The sequence below is a fragment of the Eublepharis macularius genome, chromosome 14 (assembly GCF_028583425.1).
Source record: "Eublepharis macularius isolate TG4126 chromosome 14, MPM_Emac_v1.0, whole genome shotgun sequence".
Lineage (NCBI taxonomy): Eukaryota > Metazoa > Chordata > Lepidosauria > Squamata > Eublepharidae > Eublepharis > Eublepharis macularius.
In genome coordinates this window covers 1280352-1301403 of record NC_072803.1, presented here as the reverse complement: position 1 = coordinate 1301403, position 21052 = coordinate 1280352, and the positions used below count along the sequence as shown (strand labels likewise).

Below are 21052 nucleotides of genomic sequence, written 5' to 3'. Positions count from 1 at the left end.
AATACACGAAACGGGAATTGTATAGGATGCCCGCATAATCCCGTCGGCACATTTTTGAATAAGATTATCATAGTTTGGATTGGACTGGAATCACCTTCTCTTCAACTCTGTGACTTTTAGGAGTGAGCCCATTGCGGCGTTACAGCTCTGCTGGATACAAGCGTTCACCACAACGACTTGGACATAGAAATAGGACTTGGATTAATTGTATTTGTATTTATTGTATTTATTAGAATCGCATATTTATTAAGACACCTTTTGCACTTTTGCACTTTGCACTTATATAAAATAGAACATTTTACTACTCAATTGCTGATTAACGGTTCATTCCCGGACTTGTTGTTACACTGCAAAGACGGGCAGCTGCCCATTCACACCCACTCTCTGTCGTGGCTCTCACCTTGAGGAATCACCCACCTGAGGTCAGGAAGGCTCAACAGAACGTACAAAGCAATAATATTCAAGGCGGCATCTTCCAAAAGAAATTAGAACCATAGCAGAGTGGAACAGTCCAGGAGGGCACCTCTGTAACGGAGTAACACTGTAGCTCACTGCGATGACTGTGGCTACCACCTACTTTTCACAACATTATCCTGTACGTTTAAATGTGCTTTCATGACTGTTTATAGTATATCTTGCCTCAGGTAGTTTGTTGCTTGTATTAAGTCTTTAATTCCATGATCATAGACCTACTTTTGCTGAAGAATCTTTTGCTGAAGAACCAGAAATCCTAGAAAGTGAGGTAAAAGCTGCACTCAAAGCAATGGAGAGACACAATAGACCAATAGAGCTATTTCAAGCCACAGAAATGGAGTCCATCAGAATCTTAACAAGAATGTGCCCACAAATACGGAAAACAAAACAACGGCCCACCGACTGGAAATGCTCAGTCTACATTCCAATCCCCCCAAAAGGGGATGCCAAGGAGTGCAGCAACTCTTGGACAATCGCATTAATTTCCCATGCAAGCAAATTATACAGCAAAGACTCTTACCATATATGGAACGAGAAATGCCAGACGTTCAAGCTGGATTCAGAAAAGAGGCACCAGAGATCACATTGCAAATTTACGATGGCTAATGGAACATACCAGGGAATTGCAGCCTGTTTTATATAAATTACAACAAAGCTTTTGACTGTGTAGATCATGAAAAGCTATGGAGAGTCTTAAAAGAAATGGGGGTGCCACAACATCTGATTGTTTTGATGCGCAATCAGTACTCTGGACAAGAGGCTACTGTCCGGACAGAATATGGGGAAACAGAATGAGAACATAAGAACATAAGCAAAGCCATGTTGGATCAGGCCAGTGGCCCATCCAGTCCAACATTCTGTCACACACAGTGGCTAGAAATCCAGTGCCATCTAAAGGACTGTCAGTGAGGCCAGGACACCAGAAGCCCTCCCACTGCCTTCCTTCCAGCACCAAGACAACAGAGCACCACCTCCCCACAAAGAGAATACCATCTATCTCCTGTGGCTAATAGCCACTGATGGACCTCTGCTCCATATATTTGTCCAGTCCCCTCTTGAAGCTGGCAATGCTTGTAGCTGCCACCACCTCCTGTGGCAACGAATTCCATGTGTATGGTTTCCAGTTGGCAAGGGTGTCAGACAAGGATGCATATTATCTCCCTACCTGTTCAACCTCTATGCAGAGCATATCATAAGGAAAGCTGGATTAGATCTAGAAGAAGGTGGAGTGAAAATTGGTGGGAGGAACATTAACAATTTGAGATATGCGGATGACACCACGTTACTGGCAGAAACTAGGGAAGACTTGAAACGACGACTGATGGAGGTTAAAGGAGAAAAAAGGCATCATGCGATGCACTGTGACTTGCAGGCAAACACCCAGAAGTAACATCACCATGTCTGTCAACACTCTAGGAATCTCATAAACCTGAATCTCTGTGGTAAAAACCTTCGCTACATCACTTCCGGATCCTCGCCTGGAAGTGATGTTCACACATCATGTGATCCAAAATTGGCCAATCACTCCCCCCCCCCCAATATCGGGAGGCTAGACTAGATGGACCACTTGTCTGACCCAGCAAGACTCCTCTGACATATTTTTCAGCCCTTGCGCAAATGTAGGATCAGCTCTTCTCTAGAGGAGGAGAACACATCCAGGCGCACATATGCTGCCTGGCAGCATTTTCAGGGGTCTTCAAACATTTCCTGAATCTCACAGCTGTTTCCAATTTCCTCTGCAGCAAGTACATTGAAGGGAAATGGAATGGACAGACCACCCTCTCAGATAAGCTACCCCCTCCCTGCCACTGTCCTCCAATAGCAGCCGGCTGCAGGTAACTCTACCCAGCCACATACACAGTACATTTTCACCTCTCAGAAAAAGTGACTCTGTTCACATTGCCCAGAACAAGGCACGTCTGAAAGCCAAACCGCAGCACATACCAGGAAAGCAGACAGGGCCAAGAGCTGCACACTGCCCATGCTGAAGTACAGCGATATCTTGCCACTGTCCAGAGACTGGGACGTTGCCGCAGCCTTGCAATGACCGGCAGGAGCCACTGAGAGGCGCCCTGAAGTGGGGAAAGCAGCAGGAGCATTTTCTACATCCCTTCTTGCAGGCCCCTCCCACTCCCCATCCGTCAGCCGCAAAGGTGCCTAATCCAGAAAAGGAAACTGGGAGCAGAAGTGGATTTTCATACGACCACCAACACAAGCACAGTAAGCAAAAGGAGACTACTGAACACCTGCAGCTCTGCAGAGAGGAATTCTGGCTCTCCACTCTGGTACGTCCGAGTTTGGGTCCTGCCATAGTAAAAAGGTACAGGACAATACAAAGGAGAAAAGCACAGCAGCTCAAACCCTGATTCCTCACACCTTGGGTACCCAGGCAACAGTAGCGTGATAAAAAAATTGACACAATGAAATATAAAAGTTATAAATATTTACACATTATACATACAGATTACAAAGGAATTCAGAAATGTTTGCTGTGAATAGCCCCAGCCCCAAAGAATCTCACTTTGTAGGGAAAGTCTTTGCACAAAGCTTCTTCCTACTTGGCAGGAGTATCAACAGTGACACAGGGGCTCTGAGAGTAGTCACCTTCACCCGTTAATCTCCCAACTAGCTGCCTCAGCTGCCGCTGGAAGGAATTCATTGCCCAAGGGCGATGCCACACAAGACCACCCAGAAACAGCCACTCTGCTCAGCGATATGCCAGAGCACAGTCAGGCAAAACGAGGGGCCCTCTGACCTCTACGCTGCACAAGTTCAGCCTTGCTCTGCAAGGCAGGGAGCTTGAGGGCAGGCTGCCGAGCCCTGAGTCACAAACCAGCCAGGGCGCCAAACTTGTCTGCTGCACAGCAGTCCTCCTCAGTCCTGCCTTTTCTCCCAAACAAATTAAACTTTGAAACGGGCCTGATGCCTGGCTCCCGCACCCTCCACGGCTCTGAAATCAACAGCCCAAACCCAGCATGCGTCGACACTTCTGGGAATCAAGCACAGCTGGCCGTGACCCCGCCCCCTGGGCCGTCTCACAAGAGAGCACCCTTGCATTCCTTCATGCGCAGCGTACCCTCCAGGGACACCAACAGCTTCACGCTGGTCTGGCTGCTGCTGCTACCATCCGAAAGCCCCGCAAAGGGTCCTGTGAGCGGAATGCCTTTAATCCTAGCTATCAGGGATGGTGCCACTGCAGGGGGCTGCAGGAGGTTCTCTTGCATCTCGAGAGTGGCCATTCACATGTCTTCAACACTCCACTTATACGCCAACTCCTGCACGGCCTTCTTACTAGCAATTCTGGCGAAGCGTTTCTGCTCAAAGCCGTTAGACCTGCAGAAATGGAGACAGCAGCAAAAAGGTCTGCAAGGAACTCGGGCAGGGGAAGGGGGGAATGTTTAGGGGCACTGGACAGGCTCCAAGGTACAACCCCAACTTGCTCTAAAATCCCAGAACCCAGTTCAGGGCAAGACACAACCTAGAAAACTCAGAACCATCCATCAGAGAAGCCCGGGGGTTCCCCCAAGCTCTGCACAACCAAATTACTCAGGAGGGCTTTTTTACCCGGGTAATAAGGCTATGCTGTAATGAAGCGGTTCATAAAGATGTCTTGGTAAAGGGGCGGGGACTGTGGGCGTACGTGGTGCTCTGTCTGCTGTTGTAAGCATGCTCCCCTACTGTGTAATTTCTGCAGTTCTGATGCAGCATGTTTAAACGCTTTTGCTTTCTTTCAGCTGTTTTAGATTTCTGCATTCCAAACCCTATTGCACTGTTCACTGGATGTCCCATTCTGCTAATCAAATTGACCTACACTGCTTAACCTGCCTTGAGTTTCACTGAGAAATGCAGACCATAAATAACGTTCTTAAATAAATAAAACAGCACAAACCGAATGCCAGCCTTACCTGTCAACACCATCCCAGCGATACCCGGGCCAGATGTTAAACCGGTTGAGGGGTGGGGCTGGTCCGCTGTACCTTGGCTTTTCTGGGAGGACAAAAAACCCTCATCATTTTGTTCATATCAGCCCGACACTCCTACTCCACACCTGCCAGCCCAAGTATGAGCGCAAAATCTAATTTGGCTCACTTCTAATTCCATACGTAAACGAACATTTTATTCTGTTATTTATAGCTAGAACATTTACAATGTACACTCTCCATCAGAACTTGGCCGCAGAAGAGGCTTACAATTTTATAACAAGTGACCATATGCGATCTGAAGAGAAACCAGAGGATATGTAAATGCTTTATTTACAATGTTTCTATGTTGCCTTGCCTCCTCAGACTCAAAACAGTAAATAAATATTAAACAGCGCTGATAAAATATCAGTTTATCAAGGGAGGCAGTGAGGGGAGCAGCTATCCCAAAATAATCCCCCTTCCCCAGCCAATAGCCAAGAATCAGAGGACAGACATGTTGGGAACCAAGCTGCCTCTCTAGCACAGGCACCTTGGACTATAGCCTCCTTCTGGAAAGCAACCTTCTAGCCCTTCTAGTTAGACAGACAGTCGAAGTAGAACGTGCAAGTCAGGAGCAGTTCAGAGAGGGACAGAGAAAGAGGTGGGAAGGGAGCTTGAAGTTTGCACCTTTCCCTTCCCAGGAACCCGTGGCACACTGTTCTCACATAGTCTTTTCTTCCACCGCTGCCAGAAGTGGGGAAGATACTGTAATTCCAGTTTGGTAGAAGGAATTGCAGCAAAATTGCTTGCACCTCTCTGGAGCCCTCCCTCCCGTACAGAGGGTGCCACTCCTTGCCCTCAGCAGGCACCACAGCCCTAGCAACGGCCTGTCTCCACCCTCCCTCCCAGCAAGCCCTGGCCAAACGCTCACCATTCCGATCTCTCCTTTCCTTGCTCTTTCTCTTCCTCATGAAGTTGGCCATGGGGTCCCCTTCTCGCTCCTGCTCCCGCAGCATCTGATCCAAGTCCTGGTCATCAATGTACCGAGCCAGCGGCTTGTGCATCTCCTTCACTGCATCCTCCACGTTCTGTTGCTGCTGCCTGCTCTGGGCAAGCCTGCAGGAGGCAACAGGAGGCAACACAGAGCAAAGTCAGGGGGCTGGAATGTCTGCGTTCGCTGCCTGGAGAATGCAGGGCAAACTGCAAAAGAGAAGCCAAGGCGCCACCTGCAAGGAGCGGGTTTGCACAGCTGCCCCCTCCCCGCAATTACTAGGCCCGACAAGAAAAGGGAGTAGAGGCAAGAATTCCAAGGACCAGCCGGCTCACCCCTTGCCCCATCTGGCATACTGCTCGTCTCGCTCAGATTTTTCCTGAGCCGCCTTGTGCTGATCCAGCCGTTCTTGCTTCAGGTCCCTCTTACGGCCTGACTTGTCCCGGAAAACAGTTGCTGCATGTTGTGATTCATCTGCAGAAAGATACATTCACGCCAGCCACATTAGAGCATTGCACAATGACATGCCACCACGTTAATCAATATTTGTGCATGCGTGTCACTGGCAGAATTTTTTCTGCTTCTGGCAAGTTTGGCTTGCTGGGCTGCAGAATTGTCCTTTGGGTGCTGGAGATGATCTTCTAGTACAATTATGCTAGCAGCTATTTCTGCTCTTGGAGACGGTGAGCAAACTTCACAGGGCAGCATAGGAAGCTGCATCTACATTCCATTAATTTAACTGGTACTATATTTACTATTTTAATATACTGCGTTTCAACAAATGCCGTGCCAAGCACTCCGTAAGACAGATTATTTTTAAAAAAACACCCAGATTCATTTAATAAAAACACAACAAAACAGATTTCAGAGTGGTAGCTGAGAGAATAAATTGCTGCCAGAACAACCACATCTTGTGGCACTTGAAAAATTAATGCATATATTACACCAGAAACTTTTATGGACTAACATCCCCTTATCAGACACAAAACAGTGGCAGATAAACCCCCAACTCACAGACAAGCAAGGCTTTTTGGCGCAAGTGCCCAACTCCTCCCACCCAGTGCCTACCAGTGAAAATGTTGGTGTGGCTGCAAACAAAAGAGAGGGAGATACAAGAGACCCAGAGCAGTGCAGTGGTTGGAGGGCTGGACTAGCATCTGGGAGAGCCAGGTTCGAATCCCTACTCTGGCAGGGAAGCTAGCTTGGGTGACACCAGGACACTCACACCCTCTCAGCCTAACCTACCTCACAGGATTGTTGTGAGGATAAAACAGAAGAAAGGAGAATGATGTAAGCCACTGGAGATAAAGGCAAGGGACAAACTAAGAAAATAACCTGGGCCTGGGCCCAGTGTACCAGGAGCAAGCTGAGCCCAGCACTGGTGCCCCCTTGCCTTGACCCCAGGGCAAAAATGGCCCTGCGTGCAGAGAGAACCCTCCAGGGTGCCTGGGTGCTGGGGATTATATCTACTCCTGCTCTAAGGGGATTTGTGTTTCACTGGACCTTTTAGGTCCCCCTCCGAAAGGGGGAGAAGATGAGGCCAGACAAGCCTCTGCGGGAAAGGCGTTCGACAACACCAGGTGTCGTCCCATGACCAACCCAAAGGATCCCCTGACCCCCCTTCACATACGTTCCTCCCAGGCCTGTGAGAAAACGCCACCCCGGCCACTCCTCACTCCTGCCCAGGGGGGCCTGTCCAGAGCACCAGACTGGCCCTGATCACCGTTACAGCCTAACATCTCCTCCCAGAAACCACCACCTGCCCTGCCTCACCGGGACACCCAAGAGAGGGACGGTGTGGGTCCCAGTGAGATGGCCTTCCCTCCCTGGGTGAGAGTGGGGCTGCAACCCCCCTCTCCCACAGCTGTGGTCCTGGACAAGAGACAAGAGACACTCCCCAGCTCAGCCCCACCCATCCACACTGGCACGCAGCACCCTGCTCTCACCTTCCAAGTGCCTGCTGCTCCTAGCCTGCTTCTGCAGCTCCTGCCTTTCCCTTCTTAGGAGGTCAGCTGACACCAAGCCTGCTTTGCCGCCCGACAGCATCTGAGGGACCTACATACAACCCAAAAGGAATATAACCATCTAGTTCGTGACTGGCACCCCAATTTCCACATGGGATGGCTCCTCCAAGCACGCCTTAGGCATGGCACCCCTGTCATTAATCCCCGATGTGTCCCAAGGCTATGCTGGATGTGCCCCAAAACTGCTTCAGGCTTTCAGCTGGAGGAAAAGTCAGCTGGACGCAGAAGAGCAGAGCACTTACCCGCTCAGCAGCTCCCTTTCCTTTGGAGTCTTTGGTCCGCCGCAGGGGTGAGAGGTCAGGTGGGCTTCTTGACCTACAGGACTTCTGTCCCACATCCCGACCTTTTCGGGGAGGAGACAAATCTGAGTCTGAAGACCTGCCCCGGTTCCTTCTAGGAGGAGAAAGGTCAGGAGAAGAACTCTGCAACCGTCCACTGCAAACAGGCCGTGCAGGAGAAAGGTCTGAATCCGAGGAGTCTGGGGGGCTCGTCCTTGGCGGAGGAGAACTGGAATCAGACTGGGAATCATGTCGCTGGCACTTTTTAGTGGCCAGAGAAGAGCCTGTCAAGAGAGAGGTTGCAAATACTTGAACACAGGGCCATACGAGACAGGGCCCTTATTCAAGCGAATGAAGGTGTAGTTCACACTCCACTGCCCAGCGCCTTCAACGAGTCCACCTGCCTCGGGCCTTGCCTTGCTTTCTCAGCCCAGGAGGGGACGACGCCAGCTTCCGTGGTGGCAACAGGCTGGTATCAGAATCATGTGTTTTCCTCCTGGGTGGGGATAGATCAGAGGTAACCGGCTGCCTCTGGCGGGTTAAATGCTTATCTGGAAAGTATTCTTCTTGGCTCCCACCAGCAGTTCTGGGATGGTTTTTGCCACCTGGAGAGTCAAGGCGGCCCCTCCTGGGTGGGGACCATTCTGGCAAATGCTTCGCTTTCTGGTGCTTCACAGCTTCTGAACTAGAAAGACAGACAGAAATGAAAGCTGCAGCATATGCAGACCGTGTGTGAGCCCATTATCAGTTCAATTATCAAGGACAGGATTATTGAGCACACCGAGGAACAAGGTTTGCTGAGGAAAGTCAGCACGGCTTCTCTCAAAGGGAAGTCCTGCCTCACCAACCTCTTGGCGTACTCTGAGCAAGTTAATGAACCGGTAGACTTTATTTTATACTTGCACTTTGAAAAGCCTTTTGACAAGGTATGCCAGCTACTGCTTAATTTCACTCCTTAATTATACTGTGGAATTTGCAGCCCGTGGACAATGACCACTAGCACAGAGGGTTTTATAAGGTGATCAGACAGATTAAACGGAGAAGAAAAGATCCAACCGTGGTTACCCACCACTGAAGGGGATCTCTGTTCTTAGAGGCAGCAAACCTCTGCATGCCAGGGCCAGAAGGCAACACCAGTCAAAGGCCTTGGCCTCTCACGAAACTCTGCCTATTGGCCCTTCAGCAGCAACTGGCTGGCTACTGCACGAAACTGAATGCTGGACCAGAGGCCGCACGGGTCTGATCCAGCAGGACTCTTCTGGTGCTCAGGTCTACTTCTGTCAACTGCCTCTGGCCTTTGTCTGGGATACAGCAAAAAGCTGAAGCAAGACTGAAGACGCACTCCTGGACAGAGCCTGCCCAACTGCCCACTGAGCTTCCTGCTCCTGCCACTTCAGATTCTGCAGCCAGCCACGGGCAGCTCTTCTCCCCCAGCACTACAGATCCTGCAGCCGGCATGCCAATGGTCCACTCTGCATTAAGCTTTCTCCGAGGTCATAAAATTGATGTTTTTGCTTGGCACCCATCTGACATACCACTGCAAGCCCTGCAGTTCTAAGCATGTTGGACATTACCTGCATTTTTATCAGGATGGCCCAGTCTATTTTCAAGGCATCTACAAAAAAACTTTGTCTCTTACTTTCGACTATATCACAGAACTAGCATGCTCCATGAAAAAGCCTCCAGTCAGCGTTCCCCCTTCCAGCTGTTTTCTAGAGAAAACAATCTCAAGAGAGATTATCCCCACCGAAACACACACACCACAGATATACAGTGGAGAAATAATGGGCTGTGATCCACCCAACTAACCTCCTCACCTGTTTGATTTTGCAGCCCCAGGTACATCAGAGTTTAGTGACTCTTCATTCTGATCTAAAAGAAGACATAACAAAACCATCAACTCAGAGCTACGGCAGGAGGCGGGCACACTTTCCAGAGTGACGTCAACACTCACAGCAAACCTCTGAAGACAAAGCAAAGCAAGACCCTTCCCCCCACCAGACACAGAGGAGACCATCAAAGGACTTCCCAACTTCAATTCAATACACTTTCTGAAGATGTTCCTTCTTTGAACCCCACTTCTGTTAAGAGTCCCCAACAAGTCAACTTTCTGTAAGCCTCACAAATAAGTATTTTGCATTTTGGACTATTTTTAATGATGGTTGTTGTGGGTTTTCCAGGCTGTATTGCCTCTTTTCTGTCGGGCATAATGAAAACATTAGTGGATCGTGCAAGACGGATATGTGAGCCGCACTTTCTCAATGAGGAAATTAATCATCTAAACCACGCACTTTAGGCAAATGGCTACTCCAGAAATGAAATCCGAAGAGCAATCAAACCCAGGATGAATCAAACAACCAAGGAAAAACAGTCTCCTACAGGAAAAGTGTTTTTGCCATATATCAAAGGAATTACCGATCAGATGGGAAAGCTTATGAAAAAGCATAACCTTCAAGCAGTATTCAGACCCACCCGAAAAATACAACAGACGCTACGATCAGCAAAAGACAGTAGAGACCCCCTCACCTCTGCAGGAGTATACCGTATACCCTGCAGCTGTGGACAAGTTTACATCGGGACCACAAAGCGTAGCATCCAGACAAGAATAAAAGAACATGAAAGACACTGCAGACTTGGACAACCTGAAAAATCAGCAGTGGCTGAACATAGCCTAACTCAAACAGGGCACAGTATCTTATTCCAGGACACCAAAATACTGGACAACACTTCCAACTACTTTGTCAGACTGCACAGGGAAGCCATTGAAATTCACAAGCATAAGCAAAACTTCAACAGGAAAGAAGAAACCTTAAGAATGAACAGAGCATGGTTTCCAGTTCTGAAAAACACCAGGCTAACAAAACATTCTATCCCCGACAATAGCCCTGCAGAGAAGATTAGCACATCAAGTACCAATCCATATGCGGACTTCCGGTTTGGGATTCATGGAGGTCTAACGCAGCTCCATTTGCGGAGCTGACCGGACTGCCGTTTTAACCGGCCGGAGGGGTGAAAATAACCCGCGGCCGACTGCTCTCAGGCGGGGAGCAGGCAAAGAACGCTCAAGACCCTAGGGTGAGTTAGATCTCGGACGAGGGGGGGCTCTACACAAGGAGTCTCCCCCCTGATCCTTGAGGTCCCACCTTGCGACGGGTCGGCTATAATCTCTGCGGCAGTTTTGGGGCCAATTCGGCTGGCATAAGACCTACATACCCAAGCTTCGATCGGGGAGGGAAGTCGAGAGGAGAATTTAAGATCGAAACAGCGATTACAACCCGAGAAAGCTGAAGAGAAGGTAAAGATCGCTATCTCTTGAAACGGGACAGATTGATAAAAACAGAGAAGAAAGAAAGTAGATTTTTAAACTGCAACAGACTAGTGAAAAGGAGGCGAAGACTCGGCAGGAGTTGTATTTTAAAAGAGACTAAATTTAAAGAAGTTATTGCAAAAATTGGACTATTGTTTTGAATACCTGTGGTTTCGGAGCTGTGGGAAAAAGACACCATCGCGAGACCTGCTGTGGGAAGACGGGAGACAGGAAGTGCGTAACAACAATAGAGTGGCTGGAGGGAAGCGGCCCTTGCCGACGGACAGGAAGCAGGGAATCGCCATTTTTGAAAGGGGAAGGGTCGCGGCTTCAGCGGAAGAGGAAGTAGGCCATCTTGGATTACAATAATATAGAGAAACCATAGAGAAAAGACGCCCGACATTTTGGATATAAAAAAATTAATTTTGGCAAAGATTGGGACATTTGAAAAAAAAGGAAAACGTTTAAATATACGCCACGGAGCTAAGGAAGAGAGCAGATTCGTGGGAGCGAGCTAAAGCAAGCCCCACGATGTCGAAAAAAGAGTGGCAATCGGCGATAGAAAATTTGGACAAAAAACTTATAGACATGATGAAAGAACTTAAGGACACGAAACTGGAGCTTATTAAAGAGGTCAAAGAAGTTACACAGACAGTAAAGTCGGAGCTGTCAGAAGTGAAAAAAGGCGTGGAAACGATTAGTAGTGAATTACAAGGAACGCAGCAGAGAGTTAAAACAGTAGAAGACGCGATGGAGAATTTAATAGACACGCAACAAACAGAGATGAGACTGGTGAAGGGGAGGATGTCAGTTGCAGAAACTAAACACATGGAGAAGCAGCTTCGTTTTCGTGGTCTGCCGGAAGTGGAAGGGAAGTCAGCGCAAGAACAGATGACTGAGGTGTTGGCTGATTACCTGGGGAAGGAGGAGGAGGAAATTGTGGCTATCCTAGATGTGGCGTACCGTGTGAACTCGAGAATTGCAACCCAGAGGAAACTACCAAGGGATGTGATTGTGCAGTTTACAACTAGAAACATGAAAGAGAGGATTGTGACAAAACAATTTCAAGATCCATTGGAGATTGATGGCAAGACGATTATCATAATGAAGGAACTACCCAGATCAGTGTTACTGGACAGGAAAAAATACAGAGTGCTAATTCAGACTTTGAAGGACATGAATATCAGGTACAGATGGGAGTTACCGGAAGGAGTGTCCTTTGAGTTTGGAGGGGCAAAAAAACGCATCAGATCTGAGCGGGAGATGGAGAGATTTATCAAGGACAATGAAAAAGACTTACCAACAAAACCATGAATATGGAGTGTAAAGTATTATCTTGGAATGTAAATGGACTAAACTCACCGAATAAGAGGAAAAATATTTTTCATTGGCTACTAAAACAAAAATGTGATATTGTTTGTTTGCAGGAGACCCATATTAGAAAACAGGATGTAAAATATTTAAAATCTGGAAAATTGGGCAAAGAATTTGTAGCGGCCTCTAACAAGAAAAAAAGAGGAGTGGTGTTGTACATAAAAGAGGAGCTGCAGCCAAAATTTGTTATGAGAGATGTGGAAGCTAGATTTGTAGCAGTGGAATGTAATTGGAATTTAAAGAGAGTGTTGGTAGTCGGACTTTATGCACCTAACGGTGCAAAGGAAAGCTTCTTTGAGGATTTAAGGAAGCATTTAGACGATCTTGTATATGACCAGATAATTCTTGCTGGAGATTTCAATGGAGTGACAGAGTTGGAACTAGACAAAAAGACTACAACAGCACAAAAGAAAAGAGGACTATTGCCAAAGCTTTTTTTTGAGTTGATTCAACAAGAGACTCTCGAAGACGTATGGAGGAGAGAATATCCTAAAACCAAGCAGTTTACTTTTTATTCTGCAAGGCATTTTACATTATCAAGAATTGATATGATCTGGGCCTCAAAGGACTTAGCGTTATGGACTAAGGAGGTAGAAATAATGCCGATGGTAGGCTCAGATCACAATCCAATTATGTGGAAATTTGGAAAAAGGAGGAGAAGGAAAGCCTGGAGAATAAATGAGGACTTGTTACAGGAAAGTGAGAATATGGAAATATTGAGAAGAGAGACAAAGTTTTTTATACAATACAACGTGAATAAAGAAGTACCAACCAATAAAGTTTGGGATGCTTACAAGGCGGTTGTAAGGGGCATACTAATGGACTTAAATGGCAGAGCAAGGAAAAAGAAAGAGGAGAAAAGACAAGAGATTGAGGAGAAAATAAAGGCCAAAGAAGCACAGTTAAAAAAGAGACCAGGGAAAAAGAAAATATATCAGGAAATTAAAATTCTTCAAGAACAGTTAACAGCAATGAGTAATAAAGAATTGGAGTGGAACCTTAAAAGACTGAATCAAAAAGCTTTTGAGGGTGCTAATAAACCTGGGAAATATTTGGCATGGCAATTGAAGAAGAAAAGGGAAAAGAAAATAATAAATAAAATCTGTGAAGAAAACAAAACGTATCTGGAACAGACTACCATTAGTAGAGCCTTTTATAAATTTTATGCTAAGCTGTATAATAAAAAAGAAGTAACCAAAGAATCAATAGCATCATATTTGGAGAAAACTAAACTTCCAGAGATCTCGGAAGCTTGGAGAAACAAGTTGAATAGTGAAGTAACCGATGAGGAAATAAGTAAGGCAATACAATCTGCAAATCTAGGAAAGGCGCCAGGGCCAGATGGACTTACGGCTAAATTCTATAAGACAATGGCCAATGAACTGGCACCATTCCTAAAAGAGGTGATGAATGGAGTTTTTAGGGATCAAAGAATTCCAGACACTTGGAGCGAAGCGAATATATCATTGATCCCTAAAGAGGGCCAAGATTTGACTAACGTGAAAAATTACAGACCTATATCACTACTTAACAATGACTATAAAATTTTTGCGAAGATATTGGCGGAGAGACTGAAGGGGTGGCTCTCGGAAGTCATAGAGGAAGAACAAGCAGGCTTTTTGCCAGACAGACAAATAAGAGACAATTTAAGGACAGTGATCAATGCTATTGAATACTATGATAAGCGTTGTGATAAAGAGGTTGGTTTCTTCTTTGTAGACGCTGAAAAAGCGTTTGACAATTTAAACTGGGACTTTTTGTTTGCCACTATGGAAAAGCTACAATTGGGAGAAAGATTCATCAGAGCAATTAAAGAAATCTATAGAGACCAGACTGCAGCAATTGTAGTGAATGATGAATTGACCAAGAAATTGACGATTAGTAAAGGAACAAGACAAGGTTGCCCGTTATCTCCATTGTTGTTCATTTTAGTATTGGAGATTCTGATGATACAAATACGACAAGATGAGGAAATACGAGGAATGAAAATAAAGGACTATTCATACAAGGTTAGAGCATTTGCTGATGACATAATGTTAATTGTAGAAGATCCATTGGAGAACATGCCAAAAGTGATAGATAAGATCAAGGAGTTTGGTGACTTGGCAGGTTTCTTCATTAACAAAAAGAAGTCAAAGATATTATGCAAAAACATGACTAAGCAGAAACAACAATTGTTAATGGAAACAACGGATTGTGAAGTAACTAGTAAGGTGAAATATTTGGGAGTTGAGCTGACTGCAAAAAATATAGATTTGTTCAAGAATAATTATGAAAAATTATGGACTCAGATAGAGAGAGACTTGATCAAATGGAATAGACTGAATCTGTCATGGTTGGGCAGGATTGCAGCAGTTAAGATGAATGTATTACCAAGAGTAATGTTTTTGCTACAGACAATACCAATCATCAGAGACTCTAAACAATTTGAAAAATGGCAGAGGAAAATATCAGATTTTGTTTGGGCAGGCAAGAAGCCTCGAGTGAAAGTTAAAGTTCTACAAGATGCAAAGGAAAGAGGCGGAATGCAACTGCCCAACTTGAGACTTTATCATGATGCAATCTGCCTAGTTTGGTTAAAAGAGTGGATGACGTTAAAGAATAAGAAACTATTAGCCCTAGAGGGATATAAAAAAATTTTTGGATGGCACGCATACCTATGGCACGACAAAGTAAAGGTCAACTCGATGTTCCTACATCATTTTGTAAGGAGAAGTTTATATACAATCTGGAAGAAGTACAGAATTTACTTACAAGAAGGAACCCCCTTGTGGGTGGTTCCATACGAGGTGATAGATCCGAGAGCTGTTGATAATGAACAACAATGTTTAACATACAAAGAAATAACTAAAATTGAAGTATCTAAACTTAGAATAAAGACGCAAGAGGAACTATCACCTAACTACGATTGGTTCCAGTACAGACAGATTAGAGATTTATACAATTCGGACTCTGTAAAAGGGGGCATACGAACAGAGAACTCGGAACTAGAGCAGACCCTTTTTAAAGAAGACAAGAAAAGAATATCCAAGGTATACCAAGTACTGTTGAAATGGCATACTGAGGATGAGATAGTTAAAACACAGATGGTGAAATGGGCTATAAATTTCAATAAAGAAATAACAATGGAGGCATGGGAATACTTGTGGAAAACTACAATGAAGACAACGACATGTATCAATATTAAAGAGAACATTTTCAAAATGATCTATCGTTGGTACATGACACCAAAGAAGATTGCGCTAGGGAACTTGAACACTTCTAATAAATGCTGGAAATGTAAGAAACATGAGGGCTCCCTCTATCATATGTGGTGGTCGTGTGAGGTAGCTAGGCAGTTCTGGGGGGAAATAATAAGAGAAATGAGTGAAATTTTACAGTTTCAAATAAATAAGAACCCAGAACTCCTGCTGCTAAACTTGGGAATGGAGGGAATTCCAGCCCATCATAGGACGTTGATTTTTTATATGACTGCAGCAGCTAGACTTTTGTATGCGCAGAAATGGAAAGTACAAGAAGTGCCAACTATTGAAGATTGGATCTACAAACTGCTGTATATGGCTGAAATGGACAAGATGACAAGAAAACTGAGAGATCTGGACTCAGGGCAGTTTAACACAGACTGGGAGAAGCTGAAACAATATCTGGAGAAGAAATGGGAGGTGGGAGGAAAACTGTGGCAGTTTGAGAACTACTGAAGTATAATAAAGTATAAAAGAGAGGGGTGACTTTACCGGGGGAGGAAGAGAAATGTGAATTTATAAGCAGTTAGATTAATTGATTGAGATATATATAGACATGTATAGGTTAACTGATAGAGAATAATTAATGATAAGGTTTAAACATGAGGATTGACTAACTAACAATATTTTCTTTCTTTGACAAGATTTATATGCACCAAACTGAATGTATAGAAGAGTTAAATTGATTGAGTATCTGAGGAGTTATATAGAATTACCATAAAAAGACGAAATGAGTAATACATAGAGAACAAATCAAATTGTTTGATTTAAATGTGGGAAATTTTTATGGTTTATGATATATAGGTTTATATAGAAATATTCAAAACTGGAAAATGGGATAAATTGTTTATCTAAAGACGTATAGTTTGGGTGTATAATAAGTAAGGGAGTTAAAGATGTACTGCTTAATATAATGGAGAATGTATATCTGTTTTAGATAGAGGAATTTAATAGAAGTAAGGGAAAAGGGACAGAGGGTGGGAAAGCTGTTGGAAGTCAACAAAAAGGGGGGGAAAGGGAGGGGGTTAGAAACGAAAAATTAGGGGAAAATTGATTGTAATGTAAAAATAACAATGTTCTAACCCAATAAAAAACTTTTCAAAAAAAAAAAAAAAGTACCAATCCATATGCAAAAGAACCTCCTCAGGATACAGTGAAGCCTCCCTCCATTAGCATTCCACACCCTGGGAAACTCTTACAGGATGACTCAGCTCAACCCCACCCCTCCTGAGTAGATACAAATGACCTACATCTTTTCCACACTGTGACACTGAGAGATCTCTGTCTTTTGGTGCTACACCTCTGAAGATGCCAGCCACAGCTGCTGGAGAAACGTCAGGAACTACAATGCCAAGACCACGGCAATACAGCCCGGAAAACCCACAACAACCATCGTTCTCCGGCCGTGAAAGCCTTCGACAATACATATTTTTAATTAGTTTAATTAGGTTTGAAATTTGATTAGTGCATAATGTTTATCCCTGAGAATCAGACACATTTTATTCTGTCAAAAAGATTTCCAGGACCATCATCTCTTGATAGACTAAATCAGTGGCTCTTCCGAGAATGGTTCCCCAATGTGGCACCAGCTCTTTCTTCCAGAAAAGCAAGCAAGGTCATTGCTCGGTAGGGTCTGTAGCTCCCACTTCAAAACAGTTGCTACTGGAGGAACTAGAGGGCAGATAAGCTTCAAGCCTCAGCAGCTTCATGCCAGTGATGGAAAGTATAAGGCCTGCCCTCTCCAACAGTCCCCCACCCTACTTTGCAGCCTCTGCACTCTCATTCCAGCACCCAGGTGGCTACCAGAAGGCAAGCAAGCTGGCCACAGAGAAGAGAGTAAAACCACAACCACAGCAGACACCTGGAAAAAGAGCAAGATGGCCGGAGTGGGGGCTGGGGTGTGTGTGTGTTACTCCCCTTTCTCCAGGGCCTGCTAGCCCTCCCCCAGGCACCCTGCTGAGCTCACTCTACTCCCTGACCTGCTGTGCCGCATCATGCCAAGGGGGGAGTGTGGGAAGGCAGAGAGGGAAACTATCTTCCTCATATGTAAGAGCTGTTTTGACAGTTGTCTGCAGAGACAGGCACAGAGATACTCTCAGAATTATATATATTTAATATTAATAGCTATATCTTATATTATTAAACGCCCTGATCTGGATAGCCTAGGCAAGTGCGAGCTCATCAAATCTCAGAAACTAAGCAAGGCCTTGGTTAGCAACTGAATAGGAAACCTCCAAAGAAAACCAGGGTTGCTACGCAGAGGAAGGCAATGACAAACCGCCTATGTTCGTCTCTTGCTTTGAAAACCCCAGCAAGGGTCCCATAAGTCAGCTATGACTTGAGGGCACTTTCTTCCACCACCACATTATCATACGCATGAGTATGGAGGGTACAGCAGACAGAGCATAGAAAAGTCTTGTGGTTCTTTTGGTTGGTGGGAAATGCATGTGCAGCTCTCCACGAAGCACGGATTGAGTACTGCTGGGTTAAACATCCACTCTGCAAACCTGACTGTCCCTTTCCTCATTTCTGCAGCGCTACCCCTTTCACAACGGCTTCCCAGCCAACTGCATCCACCGTGTAACACGCCCCTGCTGTCAATTATTCCTACACTGCCAAACACCCTGAACTCTCCTCGAAGAAACCGAATGTTGTCGTCAGGTTTCAGTGTTTCTCTAAGCTAGGCCCATCGAAGTATCTCACAAGGCACAGAACTACCACTACCCCACTAGTGGAACTAGAAAAGACTCACTTCCCAGGAGCTTCCACTTGTTACTGGTACGGAATTCCTCCATCCACTTAACTTCTTCTGGCCGCTCATCAATAAATTCAGCCACCTGGAATCAACAGGTAAGACATTTTGGCAAGGTCAAGAGAAGGACCAGATTTCAAAGTCTAAAAGAAATCCAGCCATTAGACTCAAAGCCACTAAAACATGCTGTATGGTAGATAACTATATACACTTTCTAGTAACAACAATGTTGTATATAGTATTTACTCCAATGCAAGACTAGATTTTTTCCATGTATCAAAGGGGCGGGGGGGTCATCTTTCATTCACATACAAGTACAGTTACATCCAATAAAATGTTTGGGTGGATAACTGGGGGGCTCATCTTATATTCAGGGTTGCCTTCTTTTCAAGAGAATACAAGAACTGAATACGCAATCCTAATCAGGTCTAATAATAATAACAACAACAACAATATTCGATTTATATACCGCCCTTCAAGGCAACTTAACGCCCACTCAGAGCGGCTTATAAAGTATGTCATCATTATTATTATTATCCCCACAATCATCCTGTGAGGTGAGTGGGGCTGAGAGATCTCTGAGAGAGCTGTGACTAGCCCCAGGTAACCCAGCCGGCTTCAAGTGGAGGAGTGGGGAATCAAACCCGGTTCTCCAGATTAGAGTCCCAGCACTCCTCACCACTACACCAAACTGACTAATCACAAGTCCCATATAGGAGGGACTATGGTTCAGAGGTAAAGCACCTGCTTGGTCTGCAGAAGATGCCAACTTCAAGCCCTGGCATCTCTAGCTAGAAAGATAACACCCGAGACCCTGGAAAACCACTGCCAATCAAAGCAGACCATAATGTCCTTGATATACCAAGGACCCCATGCAAGAGAAGATGGCTTCATTCGTTTGCATGTGTTCATGTTATTCTATGCAGGGACTGTAGCCTACAATGCACAATTGCCAGAGCCAAACACTCACCATGGGCAGGTCTCCATCTTCCAACTCCTCTTCCTCTTCCTTTCCTTGCTCATTAGAAATGCTTTTCCAGCTCACATCATCATCCACTATACGCATCCTGGAAGTTAAAAAGGGTGGTGGTGGGGGAGATGATAAATCAATTTGTGACAGTATTAAGAAATGAAGTAAATCTGACTACAGCAGAAACCCTGGCAAGACCATGGCTTGGGTTCTTGCCAGTACCCATCAAGGAAGACAGCCATTATATGATGAAGGATGAGGCTATTCCCTTTCTCATCAAATAATTCCAGGGAGGTAGCTGTGTTCATCTGTTGCAGCAAAAAAACAAAACCCAAACAGGAGTCCAGCAGCAACTGAAAATTAACAAGATTCTAATTCAACATAAACTTCCATGGACTACAGCTCATTTCAAGGTACCAACAGACTCCTGTTTATTTCCATCAAATAATTCTCTCAGGGGCCACAGAGAAATGCTTTCACCCTTCTGGAACAAAGGCACACCTGCTATTTATTCATTGTGCCTTTCCTCACTTGTGGGATTACACGTAGTTAACAGGTGGGTGGCTGTTCCCCAGGAGAAGTGGCACTGTCCAGAGCCAGCCCAGCTTTTGGCAACGTTGCAGCATCAGGCGCGTCTCAGTGTGACAAGGTGCATTTTGGGTCATCAGCAAGCGAAGAGTTTGCAAGCTGGAAGCTTCTCCAGCAAACCTCCACCCTATGAGGGCACATGAGGCTGACAGGAGGCTGCCTGGCGGGGGTCCCTGCCCCGTCCAGCCTGCCCAGGTGCAAGAGAGGCTCCTATCGCTGCCCCCTCACTGTAGCCTCCACATCCTTGTCAGGAGATCCACATAAAGGCCTGTCTTAGCCTGAGGTGCCCAGCTGCACCAGACCAGGGATCCCTCTGGTCCAACATCCTGCCTCACACAGGGGCCAACCCGTTGCTATGAGGGGCCAACGAACACGGCCAAGAGCCTCCCAGGTGCTGTCTCCTCCCCAGGGATCCAGAAGAGCGCTGCCTCTGCACATGGAGGCTCCCTTCAGTCGCCCCCCACTTTCTTGGCCACGGGGCCAATCGGCTGCTCTTCTGGGCCTCTTCTCATTCCCAAAGGGAGGCAGAAGCCAGCAGAGGCCAGGCCTGAGATGGCCACCCGCCCGGCCGAATGAAGGAGCCGAGCTGGGGCGTTGGCAGAACTCCTGGCGGACTGGGATGGCGCCCCGGGCACGCCGAGTCCCCGGGAGGGAAGGGCGCTGGGCGGGAGGGCCTCGCTGCCTCCGAGGGGCCGGAGGGCCGCTGCAGCTGCCGGAGAAACGCCCGGCGCCCCCTGCAGGCTGGCAGCCCCGGGAGAAGCGCCTCGGCTCCGGCCCCGCTGCCTGCCGCAGCCGCAGCGCCCCTCAGTGCGGCGCCCCGGGCAGCCCCTCCTCGGGACAGGGCCGGGCGGCGGCGGCAGCGGCAGCAGCGGGGGGGTCTCTCGGCCGGGCCCTCCGCGCTCAGGGCCGCCCCGGGGGGGGGAGGGGGAGGCCGGCCGCGGCTCACCCGCCCGGCCGCTCCTTGGGCCGCTTCCGCCGGCGCCGCTTCTTGGCCGCCTCGGCCTCGGCCTCGGCCCCGCCCGGCTCCAGGTAGCGCCGCCGCAGGTACTCGGCCTTGGACAGGCCCTCGGCCGCCGCCATGCTCGCCGGAAACGGAAGCGCCGTCGCCTTCCGGCGGAAGCCGAGCTCGGCGGGAAGGGCGGGGCCTCCG

The 21052-nt window shown here is 46.7% G+C and overlaps 1 protein-coding gene across 1 annotated transcript; it reads right to left on the bottom strand.

Moving 5' to 3' along the window:
* Window positions 1–236: 236 nt before the first annotated feature.
* On the bottom strand, window positions 237–20982 carry BUD13 (BUD13 homolog). The gene is made up of 11 exons (XM_054997308.1): window positions 20849–20982; window positions 19315–19411; window positions 18345–18429; window positions 9487–9541; window positions 8074–8354; window positions 7634–7953; window positions 7314–7422; window positions 5703–5841; window positions 5308–5492; window positions 4380–4461; window positions 237–3807 (listed from the first exon to the last, which is right to left on the bottom strand). Exons 1-11 carry the CDS (start codon window positions 20980–20982, stop codon window positions 3714–3716), a joined length of 1581 nt encoding a protein of 526 aa, XP_054853283.1. The 3' UTR covers window positions 237–3713.
* Window positions 20983–21052: the final 70 nt, after the last annotated feature.